The 24,065-nt window shown below is 25.5% G+C and overlaps 1 protein-coding gene across 2 annotated transcripts; it reads left to right on the top strand.

The window, feature by feature from the left end:
- Window positions 1–18,647: 18,647 nt before the first annotated feature.
- Window positions 18,648–23,950, top strand: LOC129612664 (pro-resilin). Of its 2 annotated transcripts, XM_055526371.1 has the most exons (4): window positions 18,648–18,847; window positions 20,921–21,928; window positions 22,188–22,322; window positions 22,440–23,950. In XM_055526371.1, exons 1-4 carry the CDS (start codon window positions 18,830–18,832, stop codon window positions 23,367–23,369), a joined length of 2,091 nt encoding a protein of 696 aa, XP_055382346.1. In that variant the 5' UTR covers window positions 18,648–18,829; the 3' UTR covers window positions 23,370–23,950. The 2 variants fall into 2 exon arrangements, with proteins under 2 accessions (XP_055382346.1, XP_055382347.1); XM_055526372.1 differs by lacking the exon at window positions 22,188–22,322.
- Window positions 23,951–24,065: the final 115 nt, after the last annotated feature.

Raw genomic sequence — 24,065 nt, 5'->3', positions numbered from 1 at the left:
TACGCGTGTGTACACTGCGCTCCTTGCGTATCTAATGGAATCAATTAACTCGGCATACACGTCATGCATGTGCAAATGGTATGAGCAATCGACGTAACTAGCTTGCATTATCGACTTGCACGAGCAATCAGCATTATCAACATATGTATGTAACCATCATGCATGACCAGCATGTATGACCAACATGTATGACCAACATGCATGACAAACATACATGACCAAAATGTATGATCAACATGCATGACCAACATGTATGATCAACATGCATGACAAACATGCTTGACCAACTTGCATGACCAACCTCCATAAACAATTTGTATAACCAACTTGCTTAACCTTTGCATTTGTATAACCAACTTGCTTTCATATAGATACCAACTTACATTCTTGTCGGGGAGTGTGATACCCTAACTGCAGAAAAAACCTTATTCATTCTTTAACAATTCTTTAAAAATTGTAAAATTTTAAATACCTCATTATTTAAAATTAATAATTTTCACTAAGATCTGGGAATCCTCAATTTTTTTTTTACTTCTTGCACAAATTATTTGTTTAAAAAGAAGCTCTTAAATTTATTTATCTTTTTTATCATTTTTGTTTAACTTTTCTTCATAACTTTTCAATAAAATCATACTGATGAACATTACAGATTCCAGATTATTTTATTGTATCCATGTAATAGAATAATGTATTAACTCAAAAAAATCAAATATGAAGTAAACTCAGAAATTTTGTTTATAACAATGCTACAAAGGAATTTTGAACATATAGTTCAATGTTCCCAATTAGATATTTTAAAAATAATTTTAAATATTTCAAATAATTCTTTATCAATCTTGTGGAATCTAGAAATTTTAATTTTTTGAGTTAAAACAATTTGAGTAAAAGAAATATTTTTTTTATTTCTTATAAAAAGAGGAAGAGTCTAAGAAGTACTAAAAAAAACGAAATCAAATCTGTATGGTAGCAGTGACACGAAACTAAAATAAAGAGGAAAAAAAATAAAAAAAAAATTACACGCGCAACACGTTTACTTGTCACACTGTATTTATTATAAATGCAGATCTAATGTGGTAACAACTATAATGTGCAAACATTATAGAAATAAATCAAAAGTGAAATGCTTAAACAAAATTTCTTTAATTTTTCACTTTCAATTATTCCATTTACAGTTTAAAATATTTTAATTTTTTTATATTCTATTTCATTCAATAAATTATAGTTTAACAAATGTCGCACATGTACAAGTGTAGGTGTATAGACTATAGCTTACAAAATCGAGAACAAATTTCATTTTAATGCAGAAATGGAAAAAGCGTATTACATACCTATTATAATCAACTCCAATCAAAAATAAGGTATATATATTTGACGAAATGAAATTTAGGCTAGCCGTACATTCGATAAACACCAATATTAAAGGAGTGAATTTGCAATTAATTTTCTCATTAAAAATCTAAGCTCTTATAGATAAGCGGTACCAAAAATATTTTTCAATTGCAAATTAGTCGAAAATTGTCTCAAAGAACTAATGGGTAGAATTAATATTTGTGTATACAACTACTGAGGCTTATTTAAACTAAAATTAAAATGAGACCTTAAGTGGTTGCAAGTGGTTGCAAGGAACTTTTTAACAAAATGAATTACATCTTTAGTGAACATTATTAGAATTTAAAAAAAAAAATATGGTAAGCATAAGTATAGCTATACATAAAAAGTTACACAACATATGTGATAATCTTCATTAATTTTCAGGTTTTAAATAACACTTAATTAATTACTATTCAAATATAAGAAAACATTCGTATACAAGGAAGCAAAAAATTGTTGGCAGCTCTAATAAGAGAAAAATCAACCTTTACTAAGAAAACACAACACGAAGCGTTGTCTATAATCAGATTTTCTCATTCAATAACAAGATAAAATAAAATCTTATAGTTAAGAAACAAATTGAAATTTAATTTGTAAAACAAAAGTTACAAAAATGACACCACGGCGAAAAATTTCAATAATTTTCTTGTGAAATCAATATTTAGGATTGAAGAAATAAAATTACAAATACAAAATCAAAAAACTGACTATTATCATCACCTTCTGGCATTACGAATACCTACATCAAAGTAGAAAATTTATTACTTGTAATGAATTCATAATTAATTATATAAAAAAATATTAAAGTTCAAATGCTATCAGACTTGCAGTCTTATTTCTTAGTAAACTAAAAACCCTTAGATCTAATATTTTTCAACATATCAAATTTGGACTTCGTGTTGGAATTATTATATAAATATTTAAAAAAAAAATAAAACTTTTACTTAACACAACAATATCTAATTTTTTTTCGTAAATACATCACAAATCATTAATATGTATCATATATATTTATCGTAAATACATGGATCATATACACATCTGTGGTAATAAGGCGAAACTACCTAAGTCAACTTGAGATATTGCAATATTCGAATTCTTCGTGTTCTATTACATGTCACATAATCCTAGCTAGGGAGTTCAACTCGATTCGAATTATTCAAAGACGATGAAATTCAATGGGAAAACTGATTCTCAAAAATCTTAAACAAATTATTTTTAGAAAAAATTCTACCAAAAAATTAACTAAGAATCTGATAGATATATGAGCAATAAAAATTTTTACCTATTATAATAATATAGCAAGCAATATTAATTTGAATTTTAAAAATTTGAATTTATAAATTTAAATCTTTCAGCGTAACTTACTCGGTAATTAATAGTTCTTACTTAGAGAATTTTGCTTTATTGTCACAGAAACAATGATATTTTGATCGTCAAATATTTTTTTGTAGTTCTTTTTTAAGACAACAACTATTTATTATTATTATTTATATATAAGTTTAAAATTAATTTAAAAACGAGCATATACACAATTGTCTCAATCAACTCTAAGATATACATGTGAATTTTATAAGAAATTCCAAGGAGAAAATAAACTCAAAATCTATTAAAATATTTTACAAGAATAAAATGTTTTCAATATGTAAAAATAATTTTTTGTTGCTTATTAATGAATATCTACTAACAAGTCTATTGAGGCAAGTTTAAATATTTTCAAGAACTTTTTTTGCCCGTACGCTCATTAATTCAAATTAGAAATGAACTAATTTATTTCTAATCTGTTTATTTAATAAAACTAGTCTCATCAAATTTGTAAAAATTAGAGGAAACTGTTCGTTTTGCTTGTAAATTATAACCTATTCTTGTTTTGATAGGAAACGAATATTTCAACCCAAACCAACATCTGTATTCTCAACGAAATAAAAATTTTGTAACACCCTGTTATATATATCAGCACACGTATATATAAAGAAATTTAAACGTGATTATATTATGTGCGATGAAATTTTTTGTTGCGTGTTTCGTACAAAATTTATTTATTAATATTTTATTACAAATAATATTACACGTGTAAATTATATTAAATTATTGTTATTATAAAAAAATACTAAATAATGTTATTTATTATGAACTCCCAATATATTATACAGTTTTATTTCACTTTCATGAAATAAAAAATAATGTGAATAAAAGGAAGGTTTTTTTTATTTTTACGAAATTCTCTTTATAGTACCTATTTTAATTTAAAATTAATCAATTGTGATTAAATTGCAAAAAAAATAAATAAATAAAATTCCAATATCTTGAAAATATACAATGATGTGCAGAAAAAAAAAATAAATTAAATTTTGTATATATACAATAGTTTTTTGCTCGGCAATTGAATTCTATTATGAGAAATAAAGAAAAGTTAATGCAGAAAATATTTTGTTATATAGAAATGCATCCATATCTTAGATATCTTTTATCTTTTACATTATTAAGGTAATTATATAATTAAAGTTGATATAAAAATATTTGTTAATACTCATTGAATTGCTTTTGTTAATTAAATTATTATTTTGTCAGCTAAATTACATGTGTATAATATTATTTAATTTTACAACTATGATGAATTGAAAATAATAGCATATTGACAACTTAATTATGACAATGTTTGTTTGTGAAGCTAATACTAATCCTATATTACTAACGTTGACACATTTTAACATCTTTCTACTTTATTTATTTCCTCATTTGTCCTTTTCCTCTTATATAATGTTTTCCACAGTCTCCTCTTTTCTTCTTGTCTTATCTAACTTGTTTCTGAATTAATTCGTATATGGAATTGAAATACTTGCCTTCAACAATTACAACCCGTATTCGCCTAAATTTATGCATTTTACTTTTGCTCTTTAAAATTTTATTCACCGATAATATTTCCTTGAGTATTTCCGTAATTTTACTCGCGTAAATTTTCTAAAATTATTGAAATTATTTGCATTACTTTTAATTCTTTTTGAGAGTTTTTCATTTACCTTTGATCATAAAAATTGCTAATTGTAGCATCAAATATTTTGTATTGCTTTTTTTTACCAAAAACAACGTTGTCGGTACCTTTCTTTATAAGAAAAACAAATGCAAAATAATAACAGTAATATAGTTTTGTGTATTATATTTCACATCATAATTATTGTTCTCAATGCATGCCAAAAATAAAGCACTTTTTTCTTATATTAATTATTTTTAAATAGCGCATATAATTCCATTGTTTTTTGTGATGAAATTAGAGCAAAACTGGGTCATACACTATAATGTACATTCAGTAATTTAACAAATTTTAAACTGATTGAACCATTAAATTTTAATGTAAACAAATAATATTCGTACATACACACGTATGTAGTTCTTTTTCCTTAAAATTATAGTTTTACTTCCTTTTTTTCCTAATTTAATTAAAAATTAAGATTTTTAAACTAAACTTATGTTCAAATTGTAAAAAAATTAACAATTTATTATTAAGTGATAGCATCACGATTCACAATTTTGAAATAAAATATTATTACATAACTAAATCGTAGCCGGTTCCTAAAAATATTGTAATAAATATAATATGAATTTTTCGGAAGTTCACTAAATTAATGTGAATGGTGAACTCATATTCAAGTATACTGTATGCATACATGAATATATGAATTATAATTATGTTAAAGATGGTTTCCTTCTCTAAAAACGAAAATTTTCGTAAACGTGATTAATCACTTTTTTTTGCTAATGAAAAAATATTTAAACTCTATATAGGAAAATTAATTTAAAACAATAATAATATGAAAAAAAATATTTTATTTATAACAATTTAAAAAAAACGGCATCAATTGCATTTATACAAGTGTATTTATGAAACAGAATGTACTCGTGTTCAATAAAATGAAAAATTACTTGAAAATCAAAGATCAAGATAAATTGTTAATTATTTTGAATGTTCTAATATGTTTTTTAATACACCAGCACTAAAAGATTTTCATTTTTGTAATTTTTATGTTCAACAAATAAATAATTGGGAAAATATAATTTGACACAATAATTGAAAAGTTTAGATCTCTTAATATAGGTCAAACAAATTGTAAGGTCATTCTTTTTTTATACGAGTTTTAAATAATTCTTTTAAGAATTTATCAAAATCATTTTTATTGAAATTAAAAATTAGAGAACTTTATGAATTTACGTAATCTAAAATATAAACTTTGCATTACATTCTAAAATCTGCGGATGACTTTAAAACTACAATTGCAAGATGAATTGTGTGTACGTTATTAGAGCAATTTTGAAGTCAGGTTATCGTTCATAAAATCATAATTCGTATTTTTCTTACAATCCTTCATCTTTTCATATTTTTAATTTCTCAATAATTTTTTGCAATAAAAATATTTCATTTTTTTTTTTTATTAATTTTTAAATATTGAAATAAAAATTTAAAAAATCTTTAAGATTTTATCAAATTTGATGCCCTAATTTTCATCTGTCAATTTTCAAAAATATGATATCAATATTTTCCTTGCTATTATAACGATATACCTATAAACATACTATATACGTTAATTCACTATCGAAATGAATCAATCAATCGATTTCTTATGATTCTAGTACGATCATAACAAATATTCGATATAATTACTTTCGCACTGAATTCAATCATTTTAGCACAACATTGTTATCTATATTTGCACATTATATAAAACGTTTTTAATTATATAGTGAAAATAATTTGAATGCATCAAATTTGAGGATCAATAATATATACTTACCGTAATATATTCAACGATCTTATTTTTGTATCCGAGGTATTTGAGTATGTTTTATTCATTTAATTTTTTCTTCGTATAATTTTACTTTACAGTTTATTTTCCCGAACGTGCATGCTTAAGCAAAATTTACACATAATCAAGTACAGTTATGAAAACAATACTATAACATAAGTATATATAATGTAAATACTAATCAGTACATTATAATGTTAATACTAAAATTTTCAAAAGTGGGGTGAAAAACAACGACTATAATATTGAACAGCATTCACAAAAAGTGAATGTTTTGTTCTTTTGTTTTTAAAAAGTGATTCTGTGTGACTGTTCTGCCAGCTAAAACAGCATAGTCATACAGAACATATAAGACCGTCTTCTCACCACCAAAAGGAGTGCGATTTTCCCTGTTTGTGCAAATGATATTTTACCGGAAAACGCCCAGTGCAGAAGTCAGTAATAACGCATCAACCGGATTTCAATCAATACCCAGCAGCTCTGAAGCGAACTTTTTTAAGCAAGATGGAAGGAACAGGTTTAGATGGTGATATCTACAGCTTTAGATGGTGATGGGTGAAGTCTGCCCCTAATGAAAGACATTAACAGTCCACAGAAAAGAACAAGCTGAACGAAAGGCACTTCTGATCCGCTAAGTGACAACTCGTCACCAATCTCATCGTCTTTATATGCCCACTGTACCCCGGTACCAAAGCGAGCATTACTTTATTTTGCTGATGACAGGTCCATTAGTGCAAACACGCAGCTCCAAACCAGTTTGGATAATTGCATATTTCTAATTTACGTTAGCGCCAGAGTTCCAATGTTCATATTCATATTAATCATTGTAAATATAGCTTTTCAATAAATTCTTATAAAATACCTCGCGTTTATTTATTAAAAATCGAGAAAATAACACAATTTTGTAATTTTTACCTTATTTTAAGTATTCTTATGATTTTGATATTTTAGTTTTTTATTACGTTCATGAAATCGTGTAAATTTATCAGAGATGAGATGGCATTTATAAATGTGTTACTAAATTTATGTCATCAAAATCATGAAAGTTTGAAAAATATCAAAAAAATTTAAGAAATAAAGAAAATTTGTAACTAAAATTCATCATGATTTCAAAATAAGTAACTTTTTTTTCGAAATTTAATGGAAATCTTAAAATTATATTGAAATTTCAATTTAAAATATTACAATGAAAATATTTTCAAAAATTCACATTTATTTCAAAATTAACACAGAATTATTTGATTACATCAATAAATGATATGGGAATATTATTACAATTTTAATAAGAAAAAAGTTTGAACAAAATGTCTTGATTTCACATTGAATCCCCTCCAACCTCCGGTGAACATAAAAAGTAAACCGCATTTGATTTAGTTTGATGTTATTTTACTCAGTTTAGATAGTAGTTTACATAATTAATATTTAGGCACCGATCTTTTAACCGAAGTATCTCGGGTTCCGATTCCGGTCAAGTCACCATAAAAATTAATAATTATACTTAATATTAATACAATACTATAAAATAAAAAAATAATATAAAATCGCTTTTTGTTTTAGTTTTGATGAAGTTGTAAAGCTTGGTTTCTCAAATTTTTTGAAATTTCATAAATAAATTTAAAACTTATAATAATAAATTTTGAGGCCCTCTTTGTAAATTTGACAAAAGAGTTTCACCAACAAAATTCCAAAGGGGTTGTAAATGACATGAAAAAAATCTTCAATAATTACTTTTCATTCAAAAAAAAATCCTATATTTATATTTAAACTGAACAAAATAATTTTAATTAATAAAAAATACAAAAATGCATGTAATGCGGCCTTGTATTTCTGATGCAAAGAGCACGTAGTAGTTTGATAAAAAAAAATCCCACATAAACTATAATTATAAATTTCAATAATTTTAATGTTCAACGCAGACACAAACTATAGGGAAAAAAAATTAGGTCATAAATGATATTACACCCTCTCTAATTTTATATACCGTTATATAATAAGAAATAAATTTCAAAATTTTCTATTATCGACCTTTTCGAACTACCTACATCTATATTACAAAATATTTCAAAAATATTAAAATATTTCTCAAGTTTTTAATTATAAAACTAAAAAAGTTAAAACACGAATTTTGAAAAAAATTTATAAATAATTAATAAAAAAAAAATAGGTATATACATAGAATTTTTTATTTATAAAAAAAAAAATTATAGATTTTGCAAATAAATATTATCGTTTTTTTTTCTTTCATTACTTTTGAAATACACGTTCGACTTTGCAATGCGTGGTAGCTCATATCTAATTCTTTACTATATAAAAAAAAAATTAATAATTTTAATTTATAAAATAATTTTAATGGGATTATTAAATTTAAAAAAAAAAAATTAAATCGGTAACAGTAACTTCAATAATAATAGCAATAAGATTAGGAACGTCTATAACATTCAAATGCATTCTTAAATCGCAATCAACATATTTGTATTACATTGATGCACTTAAACAAGCACATACCTATATATTATGCTGTACAACATTGAAAAATAATGATTTTTTAAAAGTAACTTTTATGTGATTTACACTGGCATATCAAAAATAATTTAAATAATAAAAACAAAAAAACAAAATTAAATGAGACAATAAGAAAAAAATAATTTTATAAGTACATACACTTATGTGTATATAATATGAACTTAAGAGCATCCTAAAAGTAACTGGCGCAATAATAATAAAAATTAAAGTTTAACAAAAACATAGGTAAATAACATTAGAACGCGCATATCATTTACTAACAAAAAGTCACGATTTATTAACTTTTAACTATCAAAAAAAAAAAAATTGTAAATATATAATTGTAATTGTAATAATATATACCGATAATGTGTAAATGTATATTGCACGACAGTGTAACAAATAAAAAAAAAACCTGCAACACATTTATTTAACCAGATCATCATCGCGTCATTCATCGCCGCGCGCATCTTAATAAGTCTATTATACAGTATAGTACGTATAGGTAATAAGTTTTTGTATTGCAAATTTCATTTTTTTTTTGAAAATCATATTAAAAAATAAAAAGTGTTCATCTTCGTCAAAGAATAAAAATCTTTTATGCCTATAAAGTCAAGATTTTGCAAATAAATTTCTTAATACACATGTTAAAGTTTAGTGTTTTTTTTTACTTATTCTTAATTTAACTGCTTTATTTTTAATACATAATTAAAATATCCTTTCAAGATTTAAAATATAATATGGTAGACAAGAAAAAAACAAAAACTAAAATTACCTACACGATATTCATATTACAATATTATGTATATTAGTATGTATATATGTATGTATAGTTAAAAAACAAAAATAGAACGAAAAACAAAAAAAAACTCAATAAAAAAAATTAATAGAATAGATTCACATGATTGACATAAAAACATTTACAAAATGACGACGCGATTCTCATTTTGTCATGTTTAAAAGCACAAAAAAAAAAAAAAAAAATAAAGGTAGTAAAAAAAGGAAACTTTTAAAGTAAGTATACAAGTTAGTAATTTAAATACAGATTTCAACACCTTACTATTGCAAGTAACCATAAACAAAAATTTCTAAACAATTCAAGAGGATAATTTCAATTTTCAAATGGAACCGAACGTGCGAATAATTTGGTGACGGCCGAACATATTTTTTCGTATCATTAGCGATTGTTGTTCAGTACATCATTAATTAGCAATATTTGTCATAAAAATTTTCAAAACTTAATCTATTATAGACACAAATCATTTGTATGAATTGGTTTGTCTTCCCAATAATAATAAAAATCTAACTTTGTATGTTAAAATATCACTAATAGAAATTTAAAACTTTTGACCAGCTAATCATTGGGACCTTACAATATAATTCAGTTTTAATGAAAAGATTTTTGTATTTGCAGAAATGGAAAGCTGGTACCTTACCATTTTTTCGAATACGAAAATCATTTTAAGAAACTCGAATTACATATAGTAAAGCTCCAGGAATCTTAATTATCAAAACAATTTTTCAAAAATCTATAAACAGACAGTAAAGTAAATTATTATAAGTACATTATTTAAAGTTTTAAAATTGAAATTAGAACAATAATTAGAAAAATGTGTTTACTTATGTACAATATTGTTGCAGCTCTTCTTCAATTTAAATTTTTAATGCATATTTTTTTTTTTTTTTACAATTTTCAGTTCATTAAAAAATTTAATGGTAAAAAAAAAAATTATTTCAGCAACAGAGTGATTGAAATTATAGAAGAAATGAAATATTTTGAGAAAGAAATTGAAAGCTTATGCTATGATATTAAATTTCTACTTGTTTGTCAGAGTCACTAAGGCTATAATGTAGAGGTAATATACAATATATACAAACAAATACTTAAGCAATCATATTTTTTTTCTCAATAGCTATGCATACATAGTATGTATTATGTTTTTCAGCTACCAGCCACTATAATCCACTGTTATTAATGATTCAGACATGTAGATTTTATTATAAATGAGTTAAAATGTATTATTATAACCTCAATATTTTTAAGACCCTTAAGCTACTCTGATAGTATATAGATAAATATGAAAATATTCCAACGATTTTGTTCATAAATCACCTAGATTTAAATGAAACACCTTCAAACTAATCTTAGTTAAGGTATAAAATCTATTCTATAGTAAAGGCATTCACGATTATTTTGTACAAACATTTTAAAACCAATTCATTTTTTTTTAATATACATGTATGCACATACTACATTTTTTTTTTATTTTGACATAGGTATATACCTATACATACATGCATACATTAACATATTTTATAACAGAAACATTACAATTTTCAATTTTAACCTACTGTAAATCACTCTGTCACCTTTTCAACTACATAATATTAATGTTTATGTTGTGTTTTTAATTTATTATTTTATTTTTTTTTTATATATTTTTTATACAATAATTTGTGTATAATCTTTAACTTAGTTCTTTATTTAATTGCGTATACTAAAATTGCTTCTATATAATAGCAAAACAATTGAATATTAAAAATGAATTGAAAATTACCTTGAAATAATTATATCGATGCACATTAATGCATGGTTCTATTCAACTTACACTTTAAAATAAAATACAATTACAAATTATTTAAAAAAAAAATCATTTCAATACACTTTATAATATTTTTAATAATGATAAACTAATGTTTGCGATCTTCAATAATCAAAATCATTTTGTGTTAACCTGTCACATAAAAGTAATAAGCGACAAAAAACAAAATGTACTCAAAATCTGTCACATCACAACATAATAAATCGAGTAAATGACGAAGCCTTTCGAAAAACATAAAAATAAAAACATAAAAATAATAAGAAATGTTAAATCCTACTGTAACAATTCATTTATTTTTAATTTATTTTTTACACAGAGAAAAATAAATAATTTTTCAATATAAGCTGTACAATTTGAATAAAGTAATTTGTTAATTGTACCAAAATTGCATTGGATAAAATTTTAGTAAAGGGAATGTGAAAGCGAATCGAATAAACTTAACAAATTCAGCAGAACTGCATGTCATTCATAATTCGCCAGATGAAAAATGTTGCTACTTCAAAACGTCAAAAATGACATCATTAGAACCACAAAATTGCCTGTTTAAATAAAATTAGCCGAGCTTGTTATACGGAATTTTTATTTCCAGGTTTTGGCAGCTCACTCACCTAAAATTATGACGAATTTGCTAATTACAGTACCAAAAATTCATATTTGAGAATGGTCATGTCGTTTGCTTTCCCAATCCCGGGCCAAATTATCGATAACCACATACTTATCATATTGACCTAGTTCAATTTAAAGAAGAACTTAAATCGATCTGCAAAAAAGTTATTAATCCCAGTCTGCGAAAATAAAAGATCTGCAATCAATTTGACGTTCTTAATTTTGGTACAATCTGAATTTTCAACGAAAGTAAGAATGTGCTAAATTCAGTTTTTACTGAATAAATTGACGCCAACTAGACATATTTTTCTAGATAAAAATTTCAGTATGCATTAAAAAATGAATATGAAACATCAAAATGTAAGTGGAAAATTATTTTTTTTTTTGTAATCAAAGGTACACAGTTGACTAAACTAGAACTAGCGATCTACATTATATATTTGGTAGTCAAAATGTTTAACAAAAAGTAGAAATTTTGCAGCTTTGGTAGACGCCCAATATCTTAATTCGCATAAAAAATGCAAAAAGGCAAAGGAATATTTCCAAAAGTTTTTTTTCAGTGATTTCTACTTCTTTTGCAAGGAATGGAGATATTAAATGTTTTTTTTTTTTGAATTCATTAAATTTTTATCATCAAAGGCTTTTACGCTGTAGTAAATCAAATACATACACATAATGTTAAAAGAAACATTAAACTGCAACATGAAATCTAAATATGGAATAAAAAAAAATATATTGATCGTTTGTAAATCACCATAATATTAAATTAAAATGTGTAAATTGTATAAGAGATACCATAACTGTTCACTCGCTTGCCAATGAACTTTACCAAGAAATGTAATTTAACATTCATTACATTTTTTTTGTAACATAACTTTACGAATTTATTTGCAATTAAATTCAAGAAGCAATAAAAATTTCGATAACTTTCTACATAAAATCTGATGTGAAAACAAATTTCTACATTATTGTTCTTTAAATTTTGATAAAGGATTTTGACATTTTGACAAATTTTCTATTTATAATCATAAATTTGATTACTTTAAAATTAATTACAAATCCTGTCGAAATCTTACAATTACATTAATAAAAAAAAATTAATTAAAATTGCAAAATTACAAAATCTTGGTTAACAATATCACTTTTTAAAAAAATTTTTTTAGGATTTCATAATTTTAAAAGTTTTCTCATTTTTATCTTACATAAATAATATGAAAATTAAGCATATACAGATGGCGCTATCAATGTGATTTTTAAGAGAAAAAAAATTTTTAATAGGTGCTTACATAGATTGTTATTAAAACGTGAATTTTTTGTGTATGCGACATTTAATCATTCATCATCGTCAATGTCAAGAAAATTGACATATTTGACAAAATAAGTTAAACTAAATATAAATCAAATTTTTTAATTTTTATTTTTATTCAAAAATGCTATAAATTTTTGTTTCAGTTATTCTATTTCATCAAAATATCTTCTTCACTATAAATAATTGACAGATAGAATAACTATAGAAAACTTTTTTCACTGCTCACAATAGTATTCATAACTTTTCTTTTGAGAATGTACAAACATAACCTAAAATACATTTAAATTGAAAATGAATAACAAAAATGAATTATCGAATTATATATATTATTTTTAAACAATAACAATGCACGTTATACCTATATACGAGTAATTAGTTAAATTACTAACAACTGGGTCAAAAGTTGACGAATATGTAATCAGATTTTATTTTCTTAGATTCTATATTCCAATTCAATTATTTTTGACATTTTTACTTCTGACATTAATTTCGTGTAATAAATTATCAAATTTACTAAGTTGCAAAAATAAAAATTTTAAGAGATCCTTATTAAAATTCTTTATTATGATATTTATATTGATTACAAAAGTACATTACGTTTACGAGATAAATGTTAAGTTATGGATGTTTTCCCTTATAGTTAAAAAAAACAGGTAAAATTAATCAACTGCCTTAAATTTAATTTGTCACGTAGTACCACAGTGACACTATATATTATGTAGATAAGCCTAAAAATAAGATAGAATGGGATATAGGATGGTTAAAATTGAATTCATAAAATGATTTTCACATTGAAAATTCCACGTTTTTGTCAAATTTTTGACAGGACCCTATAGAATCCTGTTTAAATTCTGCCTAAAAAAATTTAAATATTTGTGGGAAAATTTTTGAAAATATTTTTTTTTTTTTTTCAAAAAATTAGCAATTAGATAAGGTATTTTTAGTATCTTATACAACACAAAAACAATGCATTTATATCCAATACAAAAATTTGATTAGCATAAGCACACGCCGAACTTTTAATGTCAACCGACATGTTGAAAAGGCGTCATGTTAATTCACTGTATTGTTATTAAAAGTTTTTTGTTATTTACGGGTTTGTTTGTTGTTTATTTTAAAAAAACAAATCAAGTATACTATAAATGAATTAAGAATATTTATAATTGAGTTAATATGCAAAATAATAGGATATTGTTCGTAGCATTTTAAAATTTCATTTTCCACTAATTTCAAATATGTTTTTTTAATTTATAATTTTATCTAAATATAAAATATAAATTCATGTTAAGAGTCTAATTTATTAAAATTTATTACCAATATAATTACGAATTTCTAAATAACACGCGTCTTGTCATACAATCAGAGCAATAAGATAAAAAATTACTTGTATGACTTGGTGTGTCAAAAATAGTATTAAGAGTATCGTAAGAATATTAAAAGGGCTTTGCTTTAATTAAAGCGAAATCTTTAAATTAAACTGATGGAGGAAAGAAAAATAAATTTTATAATGATCTTCGAAATCATTTTTATGATCCACAAAATTTCAGTTTATACAAACGAACACCTATGTATATAAAAAATTAACAAAAATAATGGAATATTTTAATTTACATAATGAATCTAAATCTGTAGATATACTTACAATAAGATTCCATCTTTAAAATAATATGACAATTGTACAGTAAGTTGATGCAAAAATTTACACATATTAAATTTGACTATATTTGAATCTTTTGTTTAATTTTTAATCTAACTTTAGCACTGATCAAGCACGATTCTTATATGATAATATTACAATAGGAATTCAAAAAATATATAAACTTGCAAATAAATTCGTACATATGGGTATAACATATATTCCGTATCAGTATAAATTATTATAATTTTATGCACATATCACTACCTCTTCGTATTTAATAACAGTATCCGTTTGTATAAAAAAAAATTGCATGTAAAATCAAATGAAATAACATCTAATTATAATCGAATAGAGAGTTTTTCTATTTATGTTTGTAGATAACACTTACGAGAGAATTAACAGGTGTCAAATAAACTACTCAAAACATAATTAAATTACAAATAGAGCGAGAACCGAATTCAACAACCTAAGCCTTTGCTATATTGTGAGATAAATCACATGACATTTAGAGTCAAATTGACTTTGAAAAATGAAGCTACCATATTTAATTGATAAGTCAAAATATATATATACGTATATATGTAGTTTTTAATACTGGAATATAAGTAGTCCTGAAATTTTTTAATTCAATATTTCGTTTCATTGGGTTTAAAATGTTTTTCACTGCATTGCGTTCAAAAATTACGATATTGCGTTAACTTTGTGTTTCCTATTGCAATCTCGAAAACTTAGGTAACTATTTAATTCAAATATCGAACAGTAAATCATTTGATCGTCATATTTAATTTTTTTCTATAATTTTTTCAGAAAAAATTTAACAGAAATAAATTTTCTTTCAGACATTTTTTCTATTTAATCTATCCAACATCATTTGCTTGTAGGTTTTATTGTAAGACACCGAAAAAAAACTGACGATAAATGAGAAAAAAATTTCGGCATTAAAAAAAAAAATAAATCAAAACACTTTTTATTACTCAAATATACAGACATGCATGAATGTACATATGTAAGTATGTGCGATATAGTGCAGTAGATTTGTATTGTTTCAGATATTTGAAGTTGGTAAAAACGATCACGATGATAATGATAATAATAAAGATGAAATTATTTTTATATATTATGCATGCATACACATCCTATATGCACATATATAATTACTTTATACTTAAAATTAAATATGTAACATACTTAAATATTTATTAAAACAAAGTTATTGAAGGAACTGAGAGATCGTGTGTATTTCATATTCTTACATACTCATGCAAAAAAAAAATTAATCATGATATTATTCTTCTTATCTTGTTTTGTTTTAAACGCTACTTTAGAGATTTCCATTCTGATTAAGGGAAAACATAGTTGGTAGATTTTCATTTTCGTTTTTACACTTCAGTCACCTCATCCATGTACCTATAACATATGATTGTGCATATATATATAAGTGTGAGTACAATATTCGAAAAGTTGTATGCTAGTCAAATTTATGATAATTTTTTTTAAATTAAAAATAGGCAAATATAAATAAATGGAAAATTGTAATTAAAGGTTAATAGCAAAACTTGTTAAAGTGCTATGACTTTAAGGACTTTTGCAGTAAATTAAAAAATTAATCGTAAAATTAAAGATGTTTTCTAAATTTTTTTTTTTGATTTTACATGAAAACAGAAGATTAATTGAATTATGTAAATTAACACCCTATTAAACAACTTAAGTCAGTAAGTTTTATAAAAATGTTTCGTTCTTTTTATATTTTGCAAGAAACAATATATTTTTTATAATTTTGTTCCAAAAAGAAACGACTCGTATTTTTGAATAACATTCACTTAAATTATTAAATAAAGCTATTTTTAAAAAATTTTTTGTTTTTCAAATAAAAACAATTAACGTATGTGTTATTACCATTGACGATAGGAAATAATTACACAGGAATCTTTACTGGACAGATACATAAGAAAGTTGAAAAAATTAGTTTTCCAATGATGGTTAAGTGCAACTAAAATTTTTTCTTTAAACGAAATTTTCGGGATAAACAAAATAAAAACAAGAAAAAAATTTAAAATTTTTTTAAAATAAAAATGCTTGATACTCCAAAAGACCTTGATACTCCAGAAGACCTCCTTATTCAAAAACTGTTTGTTTGAAGCCTCTATCTTTTTGGAAACGGAATCTATAAGCAAAAATTTATGGACAAGTATTTAAAAGTTTCGTGAAAATTTGTTAAAAATGCTGTATCTCAGATTTCCATATAGTTCCAAACAGAAATTTTACCTTTTTTTTAATGCCCTAAATTATAATATATGTATAATATTAAAGCACTGATTACCGAATCACTGGATCTTTATTTTTGGCCATATTTGTGGGATATTATTTCGAAATACACAAAAATATACAAATTACTACTGCTGTTTTACAAAAAAATAAACTGCAAGAATAAATTATAAATTTATTTCAAAATTTCTTAATCGCATTGAAAACCCTTTAGAAAAATTAATCAACTACAAAATGTGAATTAAATAACCATATATGAATTAAATATATATATGTAGTTTTTTATTGATAGTCAGAAAATTAAAATAAAAGATTTCTTATTTACACAAAATATTAGAATAAATTAAAAATATTAATTACGGGAAAATTAGAGAAAATATTCCCGTAAACAATTAGGACCACATAATAATTACGAATTATTTGTAAGAATGCTACTCCTTAACAGAAATCTTCTTACTCACCCCCCAAATTTTCTATATTAATATTCTTATAGTAAAATGTTTAAATGAAAAAGGGGATTTTTCTCCTATAAGACATTTTTTTTTTCTTCATTTATACTTTTATTGTTATTATTATTATTTTTATTAACTACTGTAATCTTTTATTGCTTATTACTAATACTATACTTACTATTTTATAATAATTATTTAGTATATAATATGCAACAACAATATTCATTTTATTTGTTGGTTTTTTTTTTCGTTCTTATTTTTATTTTACAATCATATCTATAATATTTGTTTGATAGTGTATAACAATCATAATATTATTGTATAAGAGATATATTATCATAATAATATCTTCTTCAAATATTCAAGAAAATTAAAACAAAAATATTATAAGAAAAAAACGCAATTGCATGAAAATAAAAATAAAAGAAGAAAAGAAAAAAAAACAAAAATTAATAAGATTTTTCCATTTTCCATATGGTGCACGTTAGAGAGGATTTCTTCTTCTAACTTTTCGTTTATTCTTTGTTTTAGTATTTGGTTTTCTAGTTTTTTGCTTTTCCTTTTAATTTTTTTTTTTTGAATGTTGACGAAAATTTTGTGTAGAATTGAAAATTTAAAATGAATACAAAAAAAAAAAAAAGTAGATGATGTTACACATAAAAATATCTTGAGTATATCAGCACATACTCATTTTAGGAATAAAAAAGAAATAATAATAAGAAGAACAACAACAAAAAATATAACCACGATCATTTGTTGTTTTTTTGTTTCTACTAATATTTTATATTATTATTTTATACTGTATTATATACATATATATAATTATTTATATATTACATATATTGAGCATAAAATCTTCAAAATAGTAATAAATACTATATAGTAGAATAGTTACTTATAATAATAAAAATAATAATATAGATTTTTGTTTTAAAGATTTTGATATAAATAGTAGACCAATTTCGATTGTTAATTCAGTCAGAATTTTTATATTTTCGGGAAAACATCTTAATAATAATAATAATAAAATTTTAAAGAATTTGTAAATAAATTAGTAAAATATAGTTAATAAAAATCTTAGATAAAAAAAAAAGATAAACCAAAGATAGTAAAAAAAAAACAAACAAACAAACAATAAAGAACAAATTTGTGAAACGCGAAAATTCTAAAAGATAAAAAAAAATTGTTAAAACAGTTAGAAGCAATTTTTAAATTTCAATTACGAAAACTTGTGTTAAAAAATAAAAATTAAGATCTCAAACTCTTTTTTAAAGAATTATTCGATGTCAAAAATGATTAAGGTCAGTTTGTATAAAATTTAAAATTTATTCTTTTTTTAAATTGTCTAAAAATATTTTTAAATATTTTACATAAAATATTAATAAAATAAAAATTTAACAATAAAATAATTTTTTATACAGAACTAAACTATTATACATTTTCCGAGTAAAAAATATTAGTATAAGATTTTCTAAATTTAAATCAGGACCAAATTTTTATTCTATGATTATTTTTCGAATTACAAATTTACTATACTTTATTTGTAAGTGTAATAAATAGTATACCCAACTAATTCCTCCATTACAAATAATTCGTTCCATTGATAACTTTATAATTTAGTCAAATTAATCAAATTCTTTAAAAATCACAGCTATTCTTTAAAAATAAATATGCCGGAATTCTTTAGATTCTAATTAATTTTATTCTAATAACAATTTGAATAGTCAACTAAAAAATTAAATCTTATTTTAAGTTAGAACGTACTCAGTCTCTCGCCCTGCCGGTTATATTATAGGCCATATATATAATATAACAATAAGTTTTGATAAATTAGTTAAAATTACGAAATATATGATTTCTTATCATAGCCATTTATATGCAAATTCAAAAATAATATTAATCATTTAAAGAATAATATTAATTACAAAATTTAGTTGAAATGTAAAATAAGAGGATCAGTCGTATACGGGAAATTATTGAAACTGCGATAATTTAATTAAATACTAATTATTTTAAAAACAAATTAATGTTGAATGATTAGTGTTGAGAAACATTATAACAATTCAATGTATTGAACTCTCAGAATTAAGAAATCCTTATGGTTATTGTATAAATTATATAATGATAAATTCTGAGAGAATGTATATGAAGTATGAATTCTGAGAGAAAGCTTTAATAAAAACAACTTTTCAATCCTTTAAAATTTTTTAAGTAATAAAATCACACTTTTTATATTTTTCATATTTTTTACTTTTAATTTTTTAAATTTTTGACCTTTATAACATAATCTATAATTGTTAACATCCCTTACGAAAATAGTACAACTATCAAAGACGCGTAGTAGCTCTAACAGGGTATAGATAAGGTTTTAGATATTAGAGTACCTTAAAGATCCTATTTAATGATTCTTATTTTATATAGATTTAAGAATTATTGCTTTCACTTACACAAAAATGCAAACTTTTGAATTTAAAAAATATTTAAGACACGCACTAGTTTTAAGACTCCCGAAAAATAAGATCCTAAAATATAAATCTGATATTATTTTTATTGTATAGCGAAAGATTCCTCAAAATTAGAACACTAAGAAAAATCACAATTCCTTTCCTTTAAGCTATTTGTAATCAAATCTCAAAGATACAATAAAATTCATTTTAAAGATTTTTATCTTGTTCTTCGATTTTAAGATATGTTTAATCTTAAGGTATATATTATGTAGGTTTCAATCAATCGAAATCAAGTGCTTTCGTCAAAAAATTTACTTTTTTTATAAACAATTGATGTATTCCAAATTTGGTATTCTTTAGTTAATTAAAGTTTTATGAATCAATTCGAAGTTTAAAGGAAATATACATTTTACTCATCAATCATTTTTCATTTGAATGCATTTGATACTAAAATTATCATCATACGAGTATCAATGTTTGTAATGCAATCCAACCCATAGTCAACATATCAATGCATTGGAATCAAACATAACAATAAACTGAAAACCTTATTATATGCAATCATGCTACAATCATTTTCACATAAAAAATTATGATGATCGTTAATGATTGTTGACAAATTGATTTATTGTTCTATTGTTTCTTCCCCGATATTTCACTTAAAATATTTTTTTTTATAAAAAACAAACGTTATATAAACCTAAAATGGGTTTAGAGAGTAAAAGCATTAAAAAAAATAGTAGAGAATGAAAAATTTAAGAAATTTTTATGCAAGTTATGTAATGAGATTTTTGAGAATTGCTTTACATACATATACAATTTTTGCAGATGGTAAAATTTGTAAAAACATTTCGAAAATTCTATTGTATATAAAGAAAATTGCATATAATTAAAATAATATTGCATCTAAATTTTGATTTTTTTCAGATTTTATACTTGCTATTTTTAATAACGACCGCTTATGCTGAACCACCTGTTAATACATATTTACCACCAGGTGGTGGTGGTGGGCAAGGTGGAGGCAGTGGAAATGGTTTCGGTAGTCCATCATCAAGTTATGGGCCTCCAGGCAGCGGTGGAAATGTTGGTGGTGGAGCTGATCTAAGCGGTGGTTCACCATCTGATTCATATGGTCCACCAGCCTCAGGATCTGGACCTGGAGGAGCACCATCATCTACATATGGTGCTCCAGGCTTCGGTTCTGGAAGTGGTAGTGGTGGTGCTGGTGGTAGTGGTAATCGAAATGGTGTTAGTCGGCCTTCATCATCTTACGGCCCACCTTCAAATGGACAAAGCGGTAATGGGTATAGAAACGGAAATGGTGGAAGTGCTGGTAGACGTCCTTCAGACACATATGGTGCTCCAGGAACAGGACAAAATGGTGACCGACCTTCATCATCTTATGGACCTCCCGGCGCTGGTAGTGGATCCAATGGAAACCGACCTTCGTCTACATATGGAGCTCCAGGACAAAATGGAAATGGTTACAGAAGCGGCGCACAAGGCGGTGGTCAAAATGGCAATAGACCATCTTCAAGCTATGGACCTCCTGGACTTGGCGGTTCTGGCGGCAGACCATCGGATACTTATGGTGCTCCAGGTACTGGAGCAGACAGACCTTCAGACACTTATGGCGCTCCAGGTAGTGGTGGAAGTGGTGGTCGAAATGGTGCAGGAAGACCGTCAGATACATATGGTCCTCCAGGATCTGGTGCAGGTTCATACAATGGAAATGGTGGTCGCGGCGGTGCTGGTAGACCTTCCGATACATACGGGGCCCCAGGATCTGGTCAGAGTGGTTTTGGTAGTGGGAGCGGTGCTGGTAGTGGTGGCGGTGGCCGTAACGGCGCTGGTAGACCATCAGATACATATGGGGCTCCAGGATCAGGATCAAATGGCTTTGGACAAAATGGATCAGGTGATGATGGAAGTAATGTAAGTATGACTAATTTTATAGCCCTTTAACATTTAATCATATCCTAAATTTATTTGACTGCTTAATTAATAAGGATAATGGTTTTGGAAGTGGAGCGCAGCATTTATTTCATTATGTAAATGCTTACAAAAAAAATCTTACTTGTTTCCTCCCCCCTTTATTTGGGTTTTGTTTATATTAAGTTTGTTTTTAAAATGTCCCCTTCAAAAAAAAACCAAAATTTTTGAGATGACAAAAAATTTAAAAATTTTTGAACAGGAACCAGCTAAATATGAGTTTAGCTATGAGGTTGAGGATGCTCCAAGTGGTTTATCTTTTGGGCATTCAGAAATGCGTGATGGTGATTTCACAACTGGTCAATATAATGTTTTATTACCTGATGGTAGGAAGCAAGTAAGAGTTTTTAATATTTTTCATTTCAATTTTTTCTTTTTTTTCAATTTTGGACATAGGCTGCAAGACTTTTTTTGACATAAAATCCTAACTATATATCATTTTTTTTCTATTTAGATTGTTGAATATGAAGCCGATCAAGGGGGTTATAGACCACAGGTACGTTACGAAGGCGAAGCTAACGCTGGTGGGGCTGGCGGAAGAGGCGGTGGATTTGGTGGTGGGCTTGGAGGTGGTTCTGGAGGTTTTGGGGGAACTGGAGCAGGTGGAGACGATGGGTATAATTATAATCAACCTGGAGGTCAAGGAGGACGTGGTGGATCAAATGGTCAAAATTTAGGTCAAAACGGTTATTCAAGCGGTAGACCAAATGGAAACGGCGGTAGAAAAAGTGGTGGAAATGGAGGAAGTGGTGGATCTGGAGGAAGAGGGCAAAATCAAGGATCAAATGGTTATTCCAGCGGTAGACCAACCGGACAAGACTTTGGTCAAAATGGGTATTCAGACGGTAGACCAGATGGTGGACAAGATTTAGGTCAAAATGGTTATGAAAGTGGACAACCGAATGGACAAAACTTAGGTCAAGATGGGTATTCAGGTGGTCGACCTGGTGAACAAAATGGTGGTGGAAGAGTACCAAGTGGTCAAGATTTCGGACAAAACGGTTACTCAAGCGGCAGACCTAATGGACAAGATTTGGGACAAAATGGCTACTCAAGTGGGCAACCTGGTGGCGGTAGTTCTGGCAGAAATGGTGGTCAAACTTCTGGTCGGAATGGTTATTCTAATGGAGGACCAAGTGGTCAAGATTTAGGACAAAACGGGTATTCAAGTGGTAGACCAAGTGGTCAAGATTTGGGGCAAAATGGCTATTCAAATGGTAGACCAGATAGTGGTAGAAACGGTAGCGATGGATCTCGAAGAAACGGTGCCAGTAGTCGGGGTGGTAATGGTGGACGTGGTGGTGGTAGTGATGGTTATAATTATGATCGACCAACTGGAGGTCAAAGTGGAACAATAGCTGAAAATGGTGGATATCAATATTAAGTTTGATTTAAAAAAAAAAAACAAACAAAAATAGCAAACTAAACAACAATGCAATTTCTTTTTTTTTTTCAATTCTAGTTAATTTTAAATCAATGTTTTTATTTTGTATATTTCTAATACTTGAGTTAAGACATTAGCTTTAAAATAAATTTTCATATCGAAATATTCATATACATAGTTTTATATACATGCCAGATTAATTATTAGTAAATGCATAAAAGAAAATCAAAAAAAAAAAAATAATAAAGTAGGAAATAAATAGACTTGAATAAATATGCAATTATATACAAATATTATATAATTGAAAAATACTTGTATTGTTTTGTTAAAAAAGTAACCCAGATTGATACCCACAATCATACTTACACTTTTAACCCTTACTTATTTTATATTGGCAACTATATGCACGTAAAAATTATTGAAATTAAAATAGTGGTTTTTAAAATTGACATTTTTCTTATTTAGGTTAGATAATTAATAACATTATTAATTATCTTATTTATCGAAAGGGATGGCCGTAGTGACCGAACTCAAATAACACATCATTAAAAAATGTATGATCTGGAAACTGAGTTATATCTTCCTTTAATTTCGACGCTTCGTTTTCTAATGCAGATACAATCCCTTAATTTGTGAATTTTTTTTTTTTTCCTTTGTTCACTCCTAGAAGGAGCATAGGGCTAGTGCATGATTTCT

This window comes from Condylostylus longicornis, unplaced genomic scaffold (assembly GCF_029603195.1).
Source record: "Condylostylus longicornis isolate FDR11 unplaced genomic scaffold, ASM2960319v2 ptg000075l, whole genome shotgun sequence".
In the NCBI taxonomy this organism is placed as follows: Eukaryota; Metazoa; Arthropoda; class Insecta; order Diptera; family Dolichopodidae; genus Condylostylus; species Condylostylus longicornis.
Note: the sequence above shows the minus strand (reverse complement) of the source record. Positions and strands in the feature narration are given on the sequence as shown.